At 50.8% G+C, this 18,810-nt stretch overlaps 1 protein-coding gene across 2 annotated transcripts; it reads left to right on the top strand.

Annotated features, from left to right (window-relative positions):
• The first annotated feature begins 239 nt into the window (after positions 1–239).
• Positions 240–14,901, top strand: POU4F3 (POU class 4 homeobox 3). Of its 2 annotated transcripts, none has more exons than XM_036070018.2 (4): positions 240–388; positions 8,863–8,925; positions 12,289–12,418; positions 12,736–14,901. In XM_036070018.2, the coding sequence occupies exons 1-4, from the start codon at positions 342–344 to the stop codon at positions 13,630–13,632; spliced, it is 1,137 nt and encodes a 378-aa protein (XP_035925911.1). In that variant the 5' UTR covers positions 240–341; the 3' UTR covers positions 13,633–14,901. The 2 variants fall into 2 exon arrangements, with proteins under 2 accessions (XP_035925911.1, XP_077923467.1); XM_078067341.1 differs by lacking the exon at positions 240–388 and adding an exon at positions 1,354–1,557.
• Positions 14,902–18,810: the final 3,909 nt, after the last annotated feature.

Here is an 18,810-nt window from a genome sequence, read left to right as displayed (position 1 = left end):
GACTCACTCTCAGATGGATGCCTGAAGAAAAATTCTAAGAATTTGTAGCACCCAGGGGAATTGTTGTTACACTTGCAGTCTACCTTTGCTCAATTATATACTAGAGAGGCATCTTTGACTTTCAACTAAAATGTTAACTGATATGTGTTGTGAAATATTCTTATTGGCAAATATCCTGTTCATTTGGTAAAGGGAACTTAGCTTATATCTTGTACATTGCTCCTGCTGTCTAAATCAAGCCCACATGCCCTGAGCTCCCTTCCCTTTGCCGAAGCTGAAGCTAGCCCCACTGGGGCTTACCACTTGATCTCTGGTGCTGGTGATCCTTGGGCCCTCTTGCCATGAAAAGACTCATATTGTGGAAGTTGCAGTGTTGCGGGCTGGTCAGGTAACTTCTGTTACTTAGCAACTTTCTCCTGCTTTGTTAAGTTGGGCTGTTCAATCTCCTTAATGAATAAGAGCATCAAGCCGGGTAATTGATGCCTGGACGTTTAGCTCATGAATAATTGACTGTCTGGGTAATCCTAGATACATTTCCTCGATCAGATTGTACAATGGAACAGTCATGCCATAGCCAGTGTCAAGTTTTGTGTATGTGGTGGTGTTTTTTTTTTTTGTCTTAATTGGCTTTATGATGTCAGAAATCTGCTTTATTGACCCAAAGGCTCAGATGAACAATGGAAGCAATGATCCTCCCAAAGCTGGGACATGCTTTCTCTTTCCTCCACAAGAGCTCAACATTTCCCCTTCAGTTTGGGCTTAGACAAGTTTCAGCTCTTCTTGTATATCTTTTCAGCTATCTTTTCCCACATACATTGGGAAGGTAATGTCGTCTAAAGGGGAGGAGGGAACTGGGAATTGGGTTTTTTGGGCAATGCCAATCACTCACCATGCAGCTCTGGGCCAACCTTAGCTTGTCTGACTTATTTATTCATTTATGCATCCATTCAACACACGTTTGGAGCACCTCCCTGTATGCCAGGCACTGAAGAGTCCATGAAATACAAGGTTGGCCTTGTCTGCTTTCATGGAGCTTATGTTCTAGCGAAAGCACATGGGTAATGAACACATAAACAAGTAAAGGGAGAAGTAATTTTCAGATCGTGCTAAGTGCTAGGTTGCAAAACAAGAATGGAGTAATGGGGTAGAAAGTGACCAGTGGGGGGATGGGGTATAGGGAGGTAATTTTGATTGAGTAGTCAGGGAAGGCCAGGGAAGTCCTCTCTGATGAGGTGGCATGTGAACTGAATGACAGACAAGGGGGAGTTGGCCAGGGGAAGGAATCGGGGGATAAGGTTCCAGGTAGAGGAACATGAAGACAAGGATTCTGAGATGGAAATGGGCTTGACATGATGAGCAGAATGACGGGGAGCACAGTCTGAGGCGAGGTTGATGCCCATGTGGGCTACTTACTGTTCATACCTTCCAAGGTGACAAAGAACCCTATGGCCTCCCGTTGGTCATGGGTGCCTGAGTGAGAGGACCCAAATATACGCCTCACCAATGGCACAGGTGGTGTCATTCTTTTACACCAGACGTTGTCAAAACTCAGCTCAGGTGAGTTCATTGATTCCATGCAAATTTCTTTTTTTTTTTTAAAGATTTTATTTATTTATTTGAGAGAAAGAATGAGAGAGAGAGAGAGAGCACATGAGAGGGGGGAGGGTCAGAGGGAGAAGCAGACTCCCTGCTGAGCAGGGAGCCCGATGCGGGACTCGATCCCGGGACTCCAGGATCATGACCTGAGCTGAAGGCAGTCGCTCAACCAACTGAGCCACCCAGGCGCCCCTCCATGCAAATTTCTTAAGCTCTAGGCAGTGTTTGTGACAGTAGGTAAATGGGAGTGACTAAAGCCAAGCCCCCGCCTTCAACAAACCTACATTCTATTAGCAAAATGAACAACAAACTAATAAGAAAATCAAATACGACTATGAAGTTTCTAAGATAATGAGTGCTATGGAGACAGCAGAGAAGGGCAGAGACAATGCAGGAGGGGTGAGGTAGCTGAAATGGTAAATAGAGGGACTGGGAAGGCTTCGCTGAGATGACATTTGAGCTGACACCTGAAGGCAGTGTGCAAGTGAGCCACGTGACTGTCTGCAGGAAGAGCATTCCAGGCAGAGGGAACAGCAAGAGTACCACTTTTTTTCTGGAAGACCTCCCTGCTGTGTGCCTGCTAGGTTGTGTTCCCTTTTAGGAGACTTTTATCAAAATGCTTATTACTCTCCTGCTTAAAACTTTCCACAGCTCTTGGAACAAAACACTAGTTTCTTACCGTGGTTTATAAGGTCTTATTTATAATCCCCTCACCCCTCCAAACTCATCCCTTTCCTCTCCTTTGTGCACTGGCCCCAGCAGCGTGTCCTTCTTCCTGGTCTTTGAACACACAAACTCTTTCCCAGCCTGGGGTGCCGCACTTACCCTTCCTTGGCAAACTCTTCTCAGAGATTGTCACATGCGAGTTCCTTCTTCTCATTCAGCTCATAGCAACTCAGAGGAAGCTTCCCTGCCTCCCTAAGCCCTCTGTCCATTCCCGATCACACAGCCACTCTGCACACTGATAGCAGTTATCAAAAGCTTACCGCTCATTCACAAAGGATGCAGTCATTTCTTACTGCACTGAAACTGGCCAGTTGTGTGCAACACGCTCTTTGGAGAAAAAGGAGGTTATAAATGTGAAGTGAAATCTAATACAGTACCACCTACTGTATTGTGATGTATACAGCTCTTTGGAATATGATGTTCACTTCCAGATCCTTCTATTTACCACTAGACCTGATTTTGTTTGAATTCAGAAAGACTCAGTTGCAAATGCATGGAAAATTCTCCCCCTGTTCAGGAAGTAGGATGCAAGAGCAGAAGAAATAGATGAACTATCATTCTCACAGAGAGAAAAATGTCTGGGGAAATAGGAGATAAGAGCTTACAAGTTTTCTGTATTTCTGATCTACTAGAACTTGGATACTGAACCCAGGGATAGAGCTAGATCTTCATTGTCCTTTTTGTTATATTAGAAAAACATTGTTTGAGAAATATAATAAATTATGGATAAATATACATGGGAAGAAATGGAATGGGGCAGAATATATTTATAGTATTTTGTTTGTAAAGAATTTTAGTAAAGAGAAGCAACTGTCTATCACACACTTCTGGACTGATGTAGTAAAATGTGTCAATGGCAAGGTCATCCTATGTCAAAAATAATGTTTCACCCCTGTTCACGCACACAGAAGACATGGGTCTTGGAAGACCGAGTCTCCCCCACCACCACTACCACCACCACAAACAGCACCAACACACTCCCCTCCAACTCCCATAAGTGCATGAATCCACTAGGTCAAAACATCTTGATGTGCCAGGATGGCAACTCTTTTGTAGTGTTGTTTAGAGCCACATGACTGGCAAAAAAACACAGACACACATTCATCCTCCAGCTCAAACTTAATGGTGGAATAAAGAGGTGACTGTGTGAGTTTCTTTTGAACCCACTTTTGGTGGTACTTTATCAGAGCACAGGAAATTAAAGGACTTTAAAAAGGAAGATGGATAGGGGTGCTTGGAGGCTCAGTTGGAAGAGCGTGTGACTCTTGATCTCAGGGTCGTGAGTTCGAGTCCTGCACAGGGTGGAGAGATTACTTAAATAAAAACCTTTAAGAAATAAGGTGCCTGGGTGGCTCGGTCGTTAAAGTGTCTGCCTTCAGCCCAGGGACTCGATCCCAGTTCCCGCGGTCCTGGGATCAAGTCGGCGGTCCTGGGATCGAGTCCCCCATCGGGCTCCCTGCTCCGCGGGGAGCCTGCTTCTCCCTCTGCCTCTGCCTCTCATGAATAAATAAATAAAATCTTTGAAAAAAACATTTAAAAAATAAAAATAAAATAAAAAGGGAGATGGATAGTTTCTTCTTATGGAGGAATACCTGCTCTTAGTCCCCCAGGGAAGATAAAGGAGGGTGTTTAGATGGGGAAGGTTCTTTCTGCCCTACATCCTGACAGAAAGTGGCTCAATATGGCCCAGCTGGAAGGAACCCAATGAAAGAAAAGGGCCAAGGTAGCTGCTGTTTACCCCCAGCCTATCCACCCTCAGCCCAGTACGAAGGCACAGCCTCTCCTCAACCCCGAATGAGTCATCACTGTTTCTTTCCAGTTTGGTGGATTTTTTTCTCTTTCACATTCAGAGGACCCATCAATTATGTAGGCTCAGAGACGATCTCAGGCTGTGACACTTCTGTGGGTCTGAAGGGCGTTTCTGAAGGGAAACCATCTGGCTTACCTTAACTTGTTCATCCCTGGGCTTCTCTCCCAGCTTGTAAGGTGTGGTGGCCACAGAGAGAGCCAAAACCATCAATATTTCATAGCCTTAATTAAAGTAAGCCCAGAGCTGTCAGCCTCTCACAACTGGCTTCCTTTTCCAAAACAAAACAAGCGCCTGGCATCTTGAGCAGGGGGGGCACAGAGAGAGAATGGGACTTGGGCTAAAGTTGGGGTGGGGGAGTGAGGGAGCCCAGGACTTCACTTACCAAGACCTCCCGGAGTTATAAACCCGCCAGAGCACAGCCCGAAAATTCCCTGGCGCTGGCTTGGGGGCAGGAAAGAGGGAAGGAGGGCCTCCTCTAGAGCTCTCTAGTGACAAACTCTTGAAGGGGACTAGAAGTTGGGCAGCTGAGAACTGCAGCTCAACTTCCACTTTGGAGCTGCATCCCCTCGTCCTGGGGGAATTAGCTCTGGGGTCCCAGCAAAGGCTTCCCCAAGGGCAGCCGGCCAGTGGGAGGTGGGGATGGTGCAGGTGTCTCTGCTGCTGCCACCCCCTCCCCCCTCTGTCCCCAAGTGCCAAGGCCTGCGCCGCCATCCAGCCCTGCCAGGCAGGGGAGCTTGGAGCCCTGCGATTTATACATCTATTAATTACCTCCAGCATGGAAGAACTGCCTATAAATACAGTGGCACTTTAGATAAAACTTTCATGCAGCTATTTAGATCCTTTAAAATATAAATGATTTCCTCTAAATTTTTTATCATAAATCAGGGCATGGAGCTAGGCGACAAGATGCCGATTTCCCCCCTGATGGGAGCAAAGCCTTTGCTTGTTTTCCCTTTTTCTTTTTCTTTGCTATGTTTCTTTCTCCTTCTCCTTCTCCTCCTCCTTCTCCTCCTTCTCCACTGCCTCTTCGTTCCCCCACTCCTCCTCCTCACTTTCCTCTCCTTCTTCTTGTTAATTTACAGAGACTGGTTAATGGTTCTGCTGCTCTTTGTTTCATCCAGAGGACTGCAGGGCAAGTGAACAAGTTGCAGGAAGTTTCACTCCCTTTCCTGGAGGCTTCCCGGTATGGGTGGGAAAGCCCACGGTTTAGGGCAGCAGACCTGAGTTCAAATCCTAACCCTGTGGCTTATTCCCATGTGGCTTCCAGGAACACAACTTCTCTGAGCCCTCAGCAGTCCTCTCCGTGAAACAGATAGTAACAGTACCTACATCCTAGGTAGGGTGGCTGTTAGGATGAACTGACGTAATGCACACAGCCAGGAAGACAGAGTAAGAGCTCAGGAAACAATGAGCTGTGCGTTGGCAGACAAATTACTTTACCTCTCTGAGACTCAGTTGCCTCATCCATAAAGAAAAGGCGGAAGGATAATTCACTTCTGGGGAGTTATTGTGAGGAATGAATAAGACAACAGCCAGACTCTAAGCTTTTAAAGCAGGGGCCATGTAGCCCTTGTTTATCATTGTATCTCCAGACCTAGCATGTGCCCAGCACAGAGGAAGTGCTTGGCGAGCATTTGATGAATGCATGAAACAACAAAGCTTCCTGCTTGGTTTGCAGAGCAACCTGCAGAACCATTAGAACTTGGTTTCCATTTATGGTGATGGATTTGACCTGTACCATCTTTCCAAGATCCACACATAGAACTTTGACATATCCACACTGAAAGGACCCATGGGATCCTGTCTCACCAACACTCTTGCCGTCCTGAGTAACCAGGGGCCCAGAGCCCATGAGTGACTTGTCCAGAGTTGTAGAGCAGGTTAGCTACTTGTTTGAATCCAGACCTTTTCCCTTGCAGCCTCTTCACAACCAAGCTGACTGGGTAAGAGAAACGGCCTAATCCTTTGGTCAGGGAAGAGGTGACAACCAACTGGGTGACCTGGGGATTGACTTTATGACTTTGAACTCGAAAGATGCCTATGAACTGGAGAAGAGAAAGGCAAAACCAGTCTTCATGGGCCAGGAACAGGACCATGTGATTATTGAGTTCAGATTCTCGAGGACAAGCACAGAGCTGGCCATGCTGCTGAGGACAGCGATATTCTAAAGTCTAGAGCTCAAAAATGATGACACAACAGGACCGACTTGGGGGTCGGGGGGGATGAAAAAGCCAAGTGCTGACTGTGGGAAGTTTTTTTGGTTTTTTTTTTTTTTTTTTACGATTTTATTTATTCACTTGACAGAGAGAGAGAGAGAACACAAGCAGGGGCAACAGTAGAGGGAGAGGGAGAAGCAAGCTCCCCGCTGAGCAGAGTGCCCTACGTGGGGCTCCATCCCAGGAACCTGGGATCATGATCTGAGCAGAAGGCAGGCGCTTAACCCATTGAGCCACCCAGGCGCCCCATGCCTGTGGGAAGTTATAAGGAAGAGTGTCCTGGGCACTACCGTGTTAGATCCAAACCACTGCCTGGTTGTCCTTGAAATCCTCATAGACTAAACCCAGAAAACTTGGGGCCTCTCTCGTCCGTTTTGGGCCGCAGGAAAGCGTTCCTACACAGCTACTGGAAGGAGACCTCCAATCCTCTGCCGGCTCTAGAGGGGTAAGGGCCAAGTGGGAGGGAGTAGGGGGCTGTCTTGGTTGTAGCTGAATCCTATCTGCTAACATCGTGACTGCCGCACAGTAGATGCTCAGTAAATGTATTCAGTGAAAGAATGCATGATGGAGAAGGGCTCTAGGAGTTCCCTGGCTTGGTCCCCTCATTTTTCAGGTGAGGAAAGTGAGGCCATAAGGAGTCAGGGACTTGCCAGGAGCCCTCCCGCGGGAGGGCCAGAGCTCAGTGGGCGGGGACGCCGGGCAGGGGGAGGGCTGGCGCGTGCCGACCCCTCAGGAGTGCCCGGCCTCGGGCTCCCCAGTCCCTCTGGGCGTCTCGGATTGTCTGAGCCCGCGCAGACAATGCGAGGCGAGCGGCCGACAGGCGAGGCCGGCAGCAGCTGCGCAGGCGGCGGGTACATGTGAGAAGTTCGTGAAAGGAGACGAGAGAAAGAGAGAGGAAGGCGAGGCGGGCGGCTGCGAACACCTGGCCCGGCAGCCCCGCCAGCTGCCTCCCCGCGATGGCATCTTGAGTTCAGGCCGGCCGTCCTATCGGGCCATCTTCCATCCCACCCCTCTTCCTCCTCCCCATCTCCCCCGAGGTGGAGCTCGGCCAGGGACGGAGGTGGGACCGGGGAGCTCCTGCTTCTGCAGGTGGCCCCTGCCGGAAGCGTGCCTGGAGCGGGGCCAGCCTCTGTGCCTCTGGAGTAGAGGCCGCCTCCCTTCTGGGAGAGAAGTAAACCCGGCTCATCCTCCCAGGCTTAGCCTCTGGGCTTGGAGGATGGGGAAACTGGTGTCGGCCCAGGACGGTTAGTTAAAAGCATCGGCTCAGAGGTTAGAAAAACCTGGGTTCCAATGCCCACCCTACCAGGCTTACATGTCTCCAATGCCTTGGAGAACTCAGTCTCTCTATGCCTCAGTTTTCTCATCCGGAAAATGGAGAAATAATATCAATCTCGAAGTCTTGATGTGGAGATCCAGCTATAATTCTTTTCTAAAGCACATAGCCCGGAGCCTGGCAGTCCATAACTGGTTTTTCTTGCTGTCACCATCATCCTACTGCCAGAATCTTGGGGAGGATATTATTCATGCGTTCATTCATTCCATGCAAATTGTTATATTAAGCTCCCATATGGTGCCTGGCCTGTAGATGCAGGCACTGGAGACATGGGGACAGGTAAGTCTCAGGGTCCTTCAAGAAGCTGAGATGATAAAACATCATGTTCTTACCAACAGATAATAGAGGAAGACATGAAAGACTCCAAGAAGAGAAACGATCTCTTTGAGTCTTAGCAAAACTTACATAGTTAGGTCAGGGCTTAAAAAAAAAAAAAGTAACGTCAGATAACAAGTTTCCAGAGCAAGGTTTTCAAGTTGAGGGTCCCAGGTCACCTGCACGCAAATCACGAATGTCTGTTAGGAAATACTCAGTCCTCGTGGTCAGAATCTCTGCGTGTGGTCCTCGGATGCTGTATTTTAAGGGGCTGCAGATGATTCCTGCTCATGCTAAAGTTGAAAACCACTGGCCCACAGGAAAACACCTTTGCCCATCTGCCCCAGCAACCCCCCCTCCCAGGGCTAATCCTTCTGGGGGACATAGTGCTTTGCGTTCTGATTTAGAGTTACCTGTGGCAATTTTATGTTCCCACCAGACTCTGAGCTCTTAAAGCAGTGCACTCTATACCTGCAGAACCTATGACAAGACCCAGCTGTCAGTAGGCATTCTGAAATGATCGCAGAAAAAAGAAAGTGCCCCCTTTAGTGTCACTTCCATAAATGATCCTGTGGTCCCTACTTGGACTCTCAGACAGATCTTGTTATGTGGGATTGTGTGTGTGTGGGGGGGCATGTGCGTGTGCATTTTAATTGTAATTTAATGCCACGGGGATGAGGATGGGGCATTTGCTCTCCAGTTTACCTCCTTCCCCATCTTCCCCTTTATACACCCAACCAGTTTACTTTCCTGGACTTGCTTTCGGACAGAATTCAAGTTTGCAAATCCTATAAAGTATAGAGTGTTCATGGTTCTCCTTCTCATTCTTTCCTGTGTGGTGTTTACTTCATCTCCTCTCTCTCCAGGGCCTTCTCAGAAAGACTGGTCGCGAAGGATGGGTGTCACCTTACTGCTGGCTGTGTGGGGCTGTGAGTAGACCTTCTTGAGGGGGAAGGATGAGGTAAACCCAGGGAACACAGCTCACCTGATGCAAGAGTGGTTTTTGATTTGTGATCCTAATGCCCGCGGATGCTAGAACAGGGGCTGGAGCTGAAGTTCAGCACTGGAGGCCTAAGGGGGCCAGTTAGCCTTGCTCTGGCTCTGACCCCTGCCTGACCTCGACCGTGGCAAGTGTCTCCCAGGCCCCTGAGGGCACAAAGTGGAGAAGGATGGATGTGGATGGGCCTGTCCTTCTGTTTCTGGGGGTTCAGCTTCATAGACAACTAGGGTATGATGAAGTGAGTGTTGGTCTCAGGGCACCATGTGGTCAAGACAAGTTACACATTTTTCTCCCTGGAAGATCCACCATCCCCACGTTTCTTTCCCCCTTTTGCCTTCCTGCACTGGGCAGAGAACAAGAATGAGTGATTCTAAATTCTGGTGAAGTGATAAAATAATGCTGCATTCAGCTTCTGGGAATTTACACGTCCTTGGAAAGAAGCTCTTGACTTACTCAAAATGTGTTTCATTAAAAAAAAAAGATTTATTTATTTTAGAGAGAGACAGAACAGGAGGGGAGGGAGGGGCAGAGGGAGGGGGGAAGAGAGAGAGAGAGAATCCACAAGCAGACTTCCTGCCGAACATGGATCCCAATGCACTGGGCTGGGCTTCATCCCAGGACCCTGAGATCATGACCTGAGCCCAAACCACGAGTCGGCCCACCTAACCAACTGAGCCACCCAAGCGCCCCCAAATGTGTTTCATGTAAATTAACCAGAATGGTAGTATTTGGCTAGAGCTGCAAGTACATATCATCTAGGCCAGCCCTCTTCTTGTGGGTAAACTGAAGCCCAGCCAGGGTCACATAAAGCCCAATATTAGAATGCTGTCTAAATCCCAGCCCTCCTAAGGCCCACGGTTCTGGTGTGCATTCTGTGTTTCAAGAATCCCACCAGCCTTGCTCTGTGTCCTGAATCTACATTGTCTCCACCGCAGAGCAAGCTTGCAGCCCATTTCCTTCAGTGGATTTCAGAATGGTGACTCTGTGAGGGCAGGGATGCGGTCTGATTCACATCTGTGTCCTGGTCCTCTGCATGGAGTCTGGCACAAAGCAGGTGTTGAATAAAGGAAGGACAGCAGAGAACGAGTTTGTAACTTCAGACCAACCATTCTCCAGGGAGATTACTCAGGCCACTCTGGCTCCCAAATGCTTTATCTTTAAGGCGAGAGAGGAAGAAGAGAGGAACAAAGATTTATTTCCTGATTTCAATGTGCCAAGCACTGTGCCAACTGCTTATTTCAGTGCATTGTTCACAGCACTCAGTGGAGGAAAAATGATTTCTCCATTTGACATATAAGGAGACTACAGTACAATAAGGTATGAGACGGCTGGTGGCCTCTCTGTCAGCAAGAGGCAGAGATGCATGCTGAATCTGAGGGCAAAGCCTGCGCCCCAAGCATCAGGTTGTGAGGTTTGCTGAGCACTAGGTACCATGCTCAATGCTTTCCTTTCTCCTGTAGTTCCAAACTCCTTCACCAGAACCCAAGAAGGCAAACAGTAGGGCAGCTGCCATTTTACAGTCAAGGAAACCGAGGATCGGAGAGGTTTAGAGGGCGGCCCTTGGTCTCTGGCCCCTGTGCTGAGTCTTCTTCCCCGGTTAGAGGACAGAAGATGGACAGGAACCAAGCAAGGGGGCTGGCTGCGTGCGATGCAGAGAAGAGATTGGCAGGACCCGCGTGTGGGGAGCCCAGACCTAGGCAGGATTTCCTCTTAGGCCAACGGCTGGCCCCTCCACGCCCAACCACCATGTTCACGTCTGGGAAACTCGGCCCACACCCGCGGGCGCGGCGCGCAAGGCCTAGCCCGCAGGCTTGTGAAAACTCTGAAACACAAAGGCCGCTCTGGGCCGGAGGCGGGATCGGCGTCGGAGGCGAGGTGGGCTCAGCTGGGCGCCCAGGGCTCCGCTCCGAACCCCGGAGGGCGGCGCTGCCGCGGTACCAGGACTCCCCATCCATTATTCACAATGTTTACTAGCGCGGGGGAAGGAGAGGGAAGGCGAGGGGATCAGAGCAGAGGGGAGGCGGGGGCGGGGCACTCCGGTCCCCGAAACTTCGAGAGGACGACAAAGTGCAGAATTATGAAGAGCCTGGGAAGTCAGACGTGGCGCCTAGCACACAGTAGGCCATCAGTAAATATTCGTGGAATGGATAACGGAAGAGTGAGTGAATGGCTCTGCTCCCAACCAGCTCTGTTGTCTTGGGCGACTCACTTAACCTCTCTGACCCTCGTTTTCCTCAACTTTAAAACAGAGTAACAGTACCGACTCCGTAGGATGTGAGGATACCTCGAGCTAAGTCTCTAAACAACCTAGCACGTATTAGGAGCTCAAAAATGGCAGCTATTGTTCTGGGGGAACGGGGCTTGTAAGCGTTGGCAGCCCAGCAGAAGTGTACTGACTGACTCCGAAGGCGGGCGTGGGCAGTCCTGAAATGTTACTAAACAGTACTCAGTAAACTTCTTTAGACTGGCGGGTTGGGGATGGGGGGGGGGGGTGAGGACCAAGTTATCTTTTTCTAGCGAAGGCAAGCAAGAACTGCGAGCGTGGGGAGGAAGCCTCAGGCCTCCAGGACCCGGCAGGCAGCTACTTCCCCCATTTCCACCCGCCAGGCGATTGAGGTCACCTGGGGCTCGTTCTGGCAGCCCCTCAACCTCCCTGGAGCCCGTCTGGGTGCTTGGAGGCGCCTCTTCGCTGAGCCGCGGGCCGGACACTGGTGGACCGCTCGGGCGTGGGGCCAGGAGCGCCCTGGAAATGGGCAGTTTGGCGGCAGCCTGGCCGACAAGGAGTGTGTGTGTGTGTGTGTGTGTAGTAGGGTCAGCTTCCTGGCCCCGCTCAGCCCGGGGCTGTCCTTCGATCTGGGCTGTGCGAGTTGGAACAGGACAGAGAGGTTTGAGACTTTGGGGGGAAACAAGTCCATGAAGAAGAAGAAAGAATCCGGAAGGCCTGCCGCGCTGGAGCCAGGCGGGGCGGGGCGGCCGGGAGAGGCCAGGCCCTGCCCGGGTATAAATGCTGTGGCGGGGGCGGCCGTGGCGGGCGCACAGAGGCGCGCCTAGAGCGGCTGCCTGGCCTCGCCTCCCGGGCCGCCCCTGCGAGTCCCGGGCGCGTGAGCACGCCTGCGCGCGCCCGGGCCCTTCCTGGCAGGCTGCTTGTAAGATGAGTGAAGAAGCAGGTGGGGGAGAGGGGAGGCAGCGAGCGAGAGGGCGAGGGGAGCGCGGGCGCTGAGCAGCGCTCACTTGAAGCGCGGCGAGCGAGCGAGACGAGCCTGATCCATGTCCCTCGCTGCCTCCCTGCCAGGCGCGCGAAGATGATGGCCATGAACGCCAAGCAGCCTTTCGGCATGCACCCGGTGCTTCAAGAACCCAAATTCTCCAGCCTGCACTCCGGTTCCGAGGCCATGCGCCGAGTCTGTCTCCCAGCCCCGCAGGTACGTAGTGGAGCATAATTACCGCTCTAAGGCACATTTTTTGACAGGCACTAGCTTCATGTTTTTTTCATGTCGCCCAGAACAATCGCTGCTGTCTGAACCCCTCTCCTTGTCTCCCCCGCGCTCTCTCCCGGCGCGCTCTCTCTCTCATTCATGTCTCTCTGATCCACACGTCTGTTCCAGCAGAGCCTCTGTCTCCGTATTAATTTTTATGACCTGGGCTTTGAGGAGAGGCATCGCGGTTGCTTGAAAATGTGTTTTAATCCTGAGTTGACAGTATTCCCCACTGACCGTGCTGTGCGCCTTCTCGCTTGCAGCTGCAGGGTAATATATTTGGAAGCTTTGATGAGAGCCTGCTGGCACGCGCCGAAGCTCTGGCGGCGGTGGATATCGTCTCCCACGGCAAGAACCATCCGTTCAAGCCCGACGCCACCTACCATACCATGAGCAGCGTGCCCTGCACGTCCACTTCGTCCACCGTGCCCATATCCCACCCGGCCGCGCTCACCTCGCACCCGCACCACGCCGTGCACCAGGGCCTCGAGGGCGACCTGCTAGAGCACATCTCTCCCACGCTGAGCGTGAGCGGTTTGGGCGCCCCGGAGCACTCGGTGATGCCGGCGCAGATCCACCCGCACCACCTGGGCGCCATGGGCCACCTGCACCAGGCCATGGGCATGAGTCACCCACATGCCGTGGCGCCTCACAGCGCCATGCCCGCATGCCTCAGCGACGTGGAGTCGGACCCCCGAGAGCTCGAGGCCTTCGCCGAGCGCTTCAAGCAGCGGCGCATCAAGCTGGGGGTGACCCAGGCGGACGTGGGCGCGGCTCTAGCCAACCTCAAGATCCCCGGCGTAGGCTCGCTCAGCCAGAGCACCATTTGCAGGTTCGAGTCTCTCACTCTCTCACACAACAACATGATCGCGCTCAAGCCCGTGCTTCAGGCCTGGCTGGAGGAAGCCGAGGCCGCCTATCGAGAGAAAAACAGCAAGCCAGAGCTCTTCAACGGCAGTGAGCGGAAGCGCAAACGCACGTCCATCGCGGCGCCAGAGAAGCGCTCACTGGAGGCCTACTTCGCCATCCAGCCGCGGCCCTCATCTGAGAAGATCGCGGCCATCGCCGAGAAACTGGACCTTAAAAAGAACGTGGTGAGGGTCTGGTTTTGCAACCAGAGACAGAAACAGAAACGAATGAAGTACTCGGCTGTCCACTGACTGCGGCGGGGCGCAGCGTCCGGGTCCGGGAGAGCTGAGTGTACACCACCCCCCGGAGTTGGGAGGGGTAACGGTTATGGGGGACACCAAGACGTTTCCTGGCAGGTCAGGCTCTCTCCCCCGAAGCCACAGACTTTCCCCTTTATCCCACCTGGTTGCCTCCCGGCCTTCTCTTTCTCTTCTTTCCTTTCTATTCCCACCAGAAAAGTTACGGCGCTAAGGAAAAATCCGTCAAGGGTAGGCCTGGAGGGACTAGCGCTGTCCCTGGTGCTGAAAATCGCCCTTGCGCGCTGGGCTGCGCGACCTTAGGGCAGGAGCCCACATACAGGGGATAGTGAGTTGGCCCGGCCGCACAACTCTGGGGGTGAAGGCGCCACTTTGCTAAGCGCGATTAGACAAAAGGTGAAGGGATGGGAAGGCAGTGATAAATAATATTACAAAGTCTAACTGGGGCACAAACATGTACTGGAGATTTATTTAGAGTATATAAAATACATGTATGTTTCCAAAGGATAGCCTTATACTCCTTTACCCTCTTAAATTTTATCCGTCTCATCCTTTGGTTTGTTGTAAGTTCTCTAAGGTAGCATGGATTAGGTTCAGGGAAAGTGTTCGTGGAGTTTCGAGGTCCCAGCTGTTCTCTGCGGTAATTCGGGCCCCGGAAAAGATGGGCCTAATTCAGCACCTGAAAATGCTGGGATCGCATCTGGTGGCAAGCAGCAGCTGACTGCTCTGGTCCATTCTCCCTGATCTGATGGTGTTTGAGGGGATAATTACTGCCTTCTGGAGAGCCAGGGGGATTGGTAGTGCTCCGGACAGACTGAGGAGTCTCTGACCCCAGCTCGCTGCTCCAGCCAGATTCCCAGCACAGCGTAGAGGTGGCTTTTCAAAAGTAATTGTAACTTCTCTGAATCGAATGCAACTCCTTCCAACACGTCTAACCTCGTTGTGATTTTATTATTGTTGTTAGCATTGTTTTTTCCTATTATTTATTTAACTCTGCTTCTTTCCATCCCCCTTATTTGGGTGTCTCTGGGTGGAAGTCCACTTATGGTTTTGGGTAGAAAGAGGAGCCAGACTGCTGGCCTGGATCCTTCTCACCCACGTTCCTCTGGCCCCATCACATTTTATCTTTCGTTGCTTCATGTAATTTGTGTGTGGCTGTGTGATCTTTGGTTTTGTTCTCCAAATAGATACAAATAAAATATTGAGTTTTCTTCTCTCTTTACCCGTTGAATTGACTTCTAAAATAAATGCTTTATTTTTCAACCCGAATCACAGTGCTTTTCTTTCTCAGAGACTAAGAAGTACTAGTCTTGGAAAGGATTTAAAAGTGAGAACCCATACGGGCTGGGTTCTCACTTCCAGCAGGCCGGTGTCTGGCCATCTCTTTCCTCTTCCATGCAGCCTCACCTTCTCACTCTGATCTCCTCTAGGGAGATCTGGCAGCTCTTCTCCGGACCTCAGGGTTACAAGGCACTTCCCCACATGCTTCCCTGCATGCGAATCTATCAGCCTCTGTTCGCTCAACTTGATTCAGACCCATTGCAAATTTTGAGGCCAGACTGATGGGAGTAGGAGCCCCCAATACTTCCACTCATTGGCTGAATAACCTGGAAGCCAGTTTCTTGCCTTTTCTAAAAAGCCCCGATTGCTTGTCTTCAGGATGAAGAGGCAAATATTTACCCCACACGTTTATTGTCAAGATTAAATAAAATTGTTTATTTAAGGCATCTGGTAGTGCTTTGTGCTTGAGATGAAACATTATTTCAGAAGATTCAAATGGCTGGATAGGAAGTGAGTGTGGATAGATGCAAAGAGGGAGGAAAGTGTTCTTTACTGGGACAGAGTCCGTTGGGGCCCCTCTGAGGTCGTTTCAGAAACTTGATTAAAACTATCACGCAATAACTTACTCACCCCAAGGTCTATCTCGTCTTCTCTGTGGGTTTAAATGATAAATCTGCTGCAAACATCCTAGCATAGTGCCTTGAGCACTATGCTCAACACAGTAGGTGCTCAACAGATGGCAGTTCCCTTCTCTCTCACCCCCTTTAAAAGGGGGAAGAAACCTTTTTATTTGTGAGCCGCAGAAACACCTTCACTTCTTAAAAATTAATGTTCCAAGTCTAGGAGTGGTCAGCACATTTTCCCTCTGTGTCTTCAAAGAGCAGTGGGTCATCACCTCTGGCCTGAAATTCGGAGCAGAGTCGGTCTCCCCTCGGCGCGGTGCACCCCCTATGCTGCACAAGCAAACCTGGGGATTGCCCCCAGCCCCTGGGCCTTAGCCCCTTGCCCCCGCCTAGCTCAACAACCCCAGCGATGCCTCCACCTCCTTCTCCATCGGGTGTCCTTTAATAATAAATGCCCTATGCCATTACATTATATTGTGGGTTTTGAAAATTTAAAATACGGCTGATGCAATATTAATTGCCTATAGTGGTATAAAACACGGCCGGAGCCCAGCCGGGCTGCAGAGGAGGCGGCCGTGAGCGTCCCGCGCCGAAGTGAAGCGCTCCAGACAGACGCGCCTTTGCGGGCTGCGAGGTTTCCTGCAGGTAAGAGCCTTCAGCTTTTCTGGCCCGGGAAAGAACCCGATATCCGCCTCCATCTCCCTTCTGAAAAGTTCCCTGCTGTTATTATATATATAATATATAAAACATATATTATATATATAATTTAAATTAATAACCTCAAAAGTTTGGAAGACTTTTTTTTTTTTTTTTTTTTTTTTTTTTTTGAGAGGGAGAGATGAGCCGCCTGAAAGTTAAGATCTGCTCCGTAACTGGCCTGGTTGGGTTGTGAGTCGGCCCGCCCCTCTGTGACTGGTCCGCTTCAGGCGCCCGGGGTGCCCTCGCGCACTGGTATTTTGACCAGTTTCTACCTGCGGACCGGAGCTGCTGCTTGGTCCACGACGCGCCCCACCCTCTCCCACCCACTGAGGGCGCCGGCCCGGCGCCGCCGCCTCTCTCCTTGGGCTCTCTCAGGAAGCAACGGAGCTGCGGTTTCTCGGAATTGTGCAGTCGCCTCTGCGAGGCGGGGGCACAGACCTCTCGAGAGTGGAGGGTGGGTAGGTACCAGCCGGTTTGGGGTTCACATAGGCCCCGTTTGCATCCTGGTGGGCCATTTCCTAGCTGTGTGACCTTGGGTAAGTCACATCACTTCTGTAAGCTTTTCCTGATGGCTGCAAACCCTCACAAAAATAATTCTGAAGAGTAACTGAAAAACACTCCGGAACAGATTTTCCATTCCAAAATACCACCAATTTGAAGAATTCACTGTCTGGGCCCAGCTGGGAGTTTCTTTAAACTTAGCCAAGGGAAGGGGCGGGGGGGCAATGTTCAGGGCTGTTTGTATGGAAAGCTGCATTGGGCCTTTCAAGGTGGGATTTTGAGAATCATCTGTGGAGTAAGGAGAGGATTCTAGGCACTTGGCTGTCTGGAATTAGGGTCTAACCCGGAATGGGCCATGCATACAGAGGCCAGCATGGTTGAAGCCATGGGCTCCTCCTGAATCCTGGGCTCCTGTGTGATCTCTGGCCAGGAGCTTCCTCTCTCTCTGTGCTCAAGATAGTATCAGTTTTGTTCACTGTTTTATACTCAGTGCCCAGCTCAGGATCTGGCCCAGAGTGGCAGACAATAGGTATCTGTGAAATGAATGAAGGAATGAAGGAATGAGGTTTTTGTTTTATAAAATGAAAGGACCCCTTCCAGCCCAACTCTTCCTAGATTCTGGGTACTGTAGGGAAGAACAGGCACCATCAAGTATAGACAAGGGAGTGGGGTCAGTGTCAAGGTGGTGATCTGCAGCTCCATCATCCATTCAAAGGCAGCCAGTTTCCTTCCTGTTTAAATTAGAAGAAATCTTGCCTCCCTCTGTGGTCATCAGGGGTACAGAGGGGGTCCTCCGTGATATGGGCCCTGAGAACCTAGAGGAGGAATCTGGGAAGAGGATCAGGGGGTGACCTCTGCCCTGCTGAATGTTCCAGACACTCTCTTGGCCGTTGAGCTTGGGTTATTTTACTTTCCTGCTGAGATGGAAACAACTCTGGCTCTGGAATAGACAGACCTGGGGGTGCAACACCTACTCCATCGCTTAGATGAAGTGCCTTTAATTCTCTGAGCCTCAGTGGCTTCATACGTAAAGTAGGAGAAAAGACCATCCTTCAGGGATTGCTGTGATGAGTATCACACAGGCTAGGGCCTGACCCATAGTAGGCATTAATGGATACTTAATCTTTTAAAAACATTACTTAGGCTCAGAAAAGTGAGAGTTAGTGTCGCAGGGGCCAAATCAGGGCTTGGCCTCAGCTGAGTCAACATTTTCCCCTCTGTGAGCCACAGTGTTCATCTATAAAACGACAGCAGCAGCAGTGGCTACCAGCTCTCCTTGGGGTCATCAGGAGTAAACCAGAAAGGGTACAAGTAATCTCCTTGCACACCGTGTGGCTCAGGCATGGAAGGGACAATGTAATTCGCTCTCCTGGAGTCCAAGGTGTGAATAAGTTCCCCCTGAGAATCTTGACCCCAATGGCAGCTCCTCGAACTCACGCCTTTCTTCTTTGCAGAATCCTGGCAAGCACCAACGTCTTGATTGTTACAAGACTCAGCCCAGCTCTACTCCCAAGGGGTGGGCTCCAGTGAGCAGAGGAAGCGGGATGGGGTCCCTGATTCGGTCTCCTGGGTCCAGCTCCACCTTTGGGCTTGGTGTCAGAAGGTGTCAGCTAAGGGTGACACTCGCTGGCGATAGCGCCTCTTTATACTGAAGGAGAGACTGAGGCCCAGAGAGGGGCGGAGGGACTTAGGCGGCTCCTTCTACCTTAGATCGCTCTTTTCTCCAGTCATGCTATCTTACTACCCTGTTATATTTCTTTCTTAGTCCTTATCATTCCCTGACCGCACCTGTTTGTTTATTTAGCGGTAAATGCGCTCAGGGCAAGTACTCCGGTACAGTACCCTTCCCCCACCCCCTCCTGGGACCCACAGAGTGGGCGCTTCACAAACAGTTGTTGGATAAGCGAATAATAAAATCTAACATGTATTAAGGGCTTCCTGTATGTCAGGTACTGTTCCAAGCTCTTTATATGCATTATTAATCCTTAAACAAAACGAGTTGGTCCCATTTTAAACCCCATTTTACAGATGAGAACTTGGAGGCTCAGAGTGTTTATGTAACTTGCCA

Source organism: Halichoerus grypus, chromosome 2 (genome assembly GCF_964656455.1).
Source record: "Halichoerus grypus chromosome 2, mHalGry1.hap1.1, whole genome shotgun sequence".
Classification (NCBI taxonomy): domain Eukaryota; kingdom Metazoa; phylum Chordata; class Mammalia; order Carnivora; family Phocidae; genus Halichoerus; species Halichoerus grypus.
Note: the sequence above shows the minus strand (reverse complement) of the source record. Positions and strands in the feature narration are given on the sequence as shown.

Coding starts and splice junctions, on each gene's coding strand:
- POU4F3 (XM_036070018.2), top strand. CDS start 342: ATGAAAAGACTCATATTGTGGAAGTTGCAGTGTTGCGGGCTGGTCAG. Junction 389..8,862: donor CAGTGTTGCGGGCTGGTCAG/GTAACTTCTGTT, acceptor CTCTCTCTCCAG/GGCCTTCTCAGAAAGACTGG. Junction 12,419..12,735: donor TCTGTCTCCCAGCCCCGCAG/GTACGTAGTGGA, acceptor TCTCGCTTGCAG/CTGCAGGGTAATATATTTGG.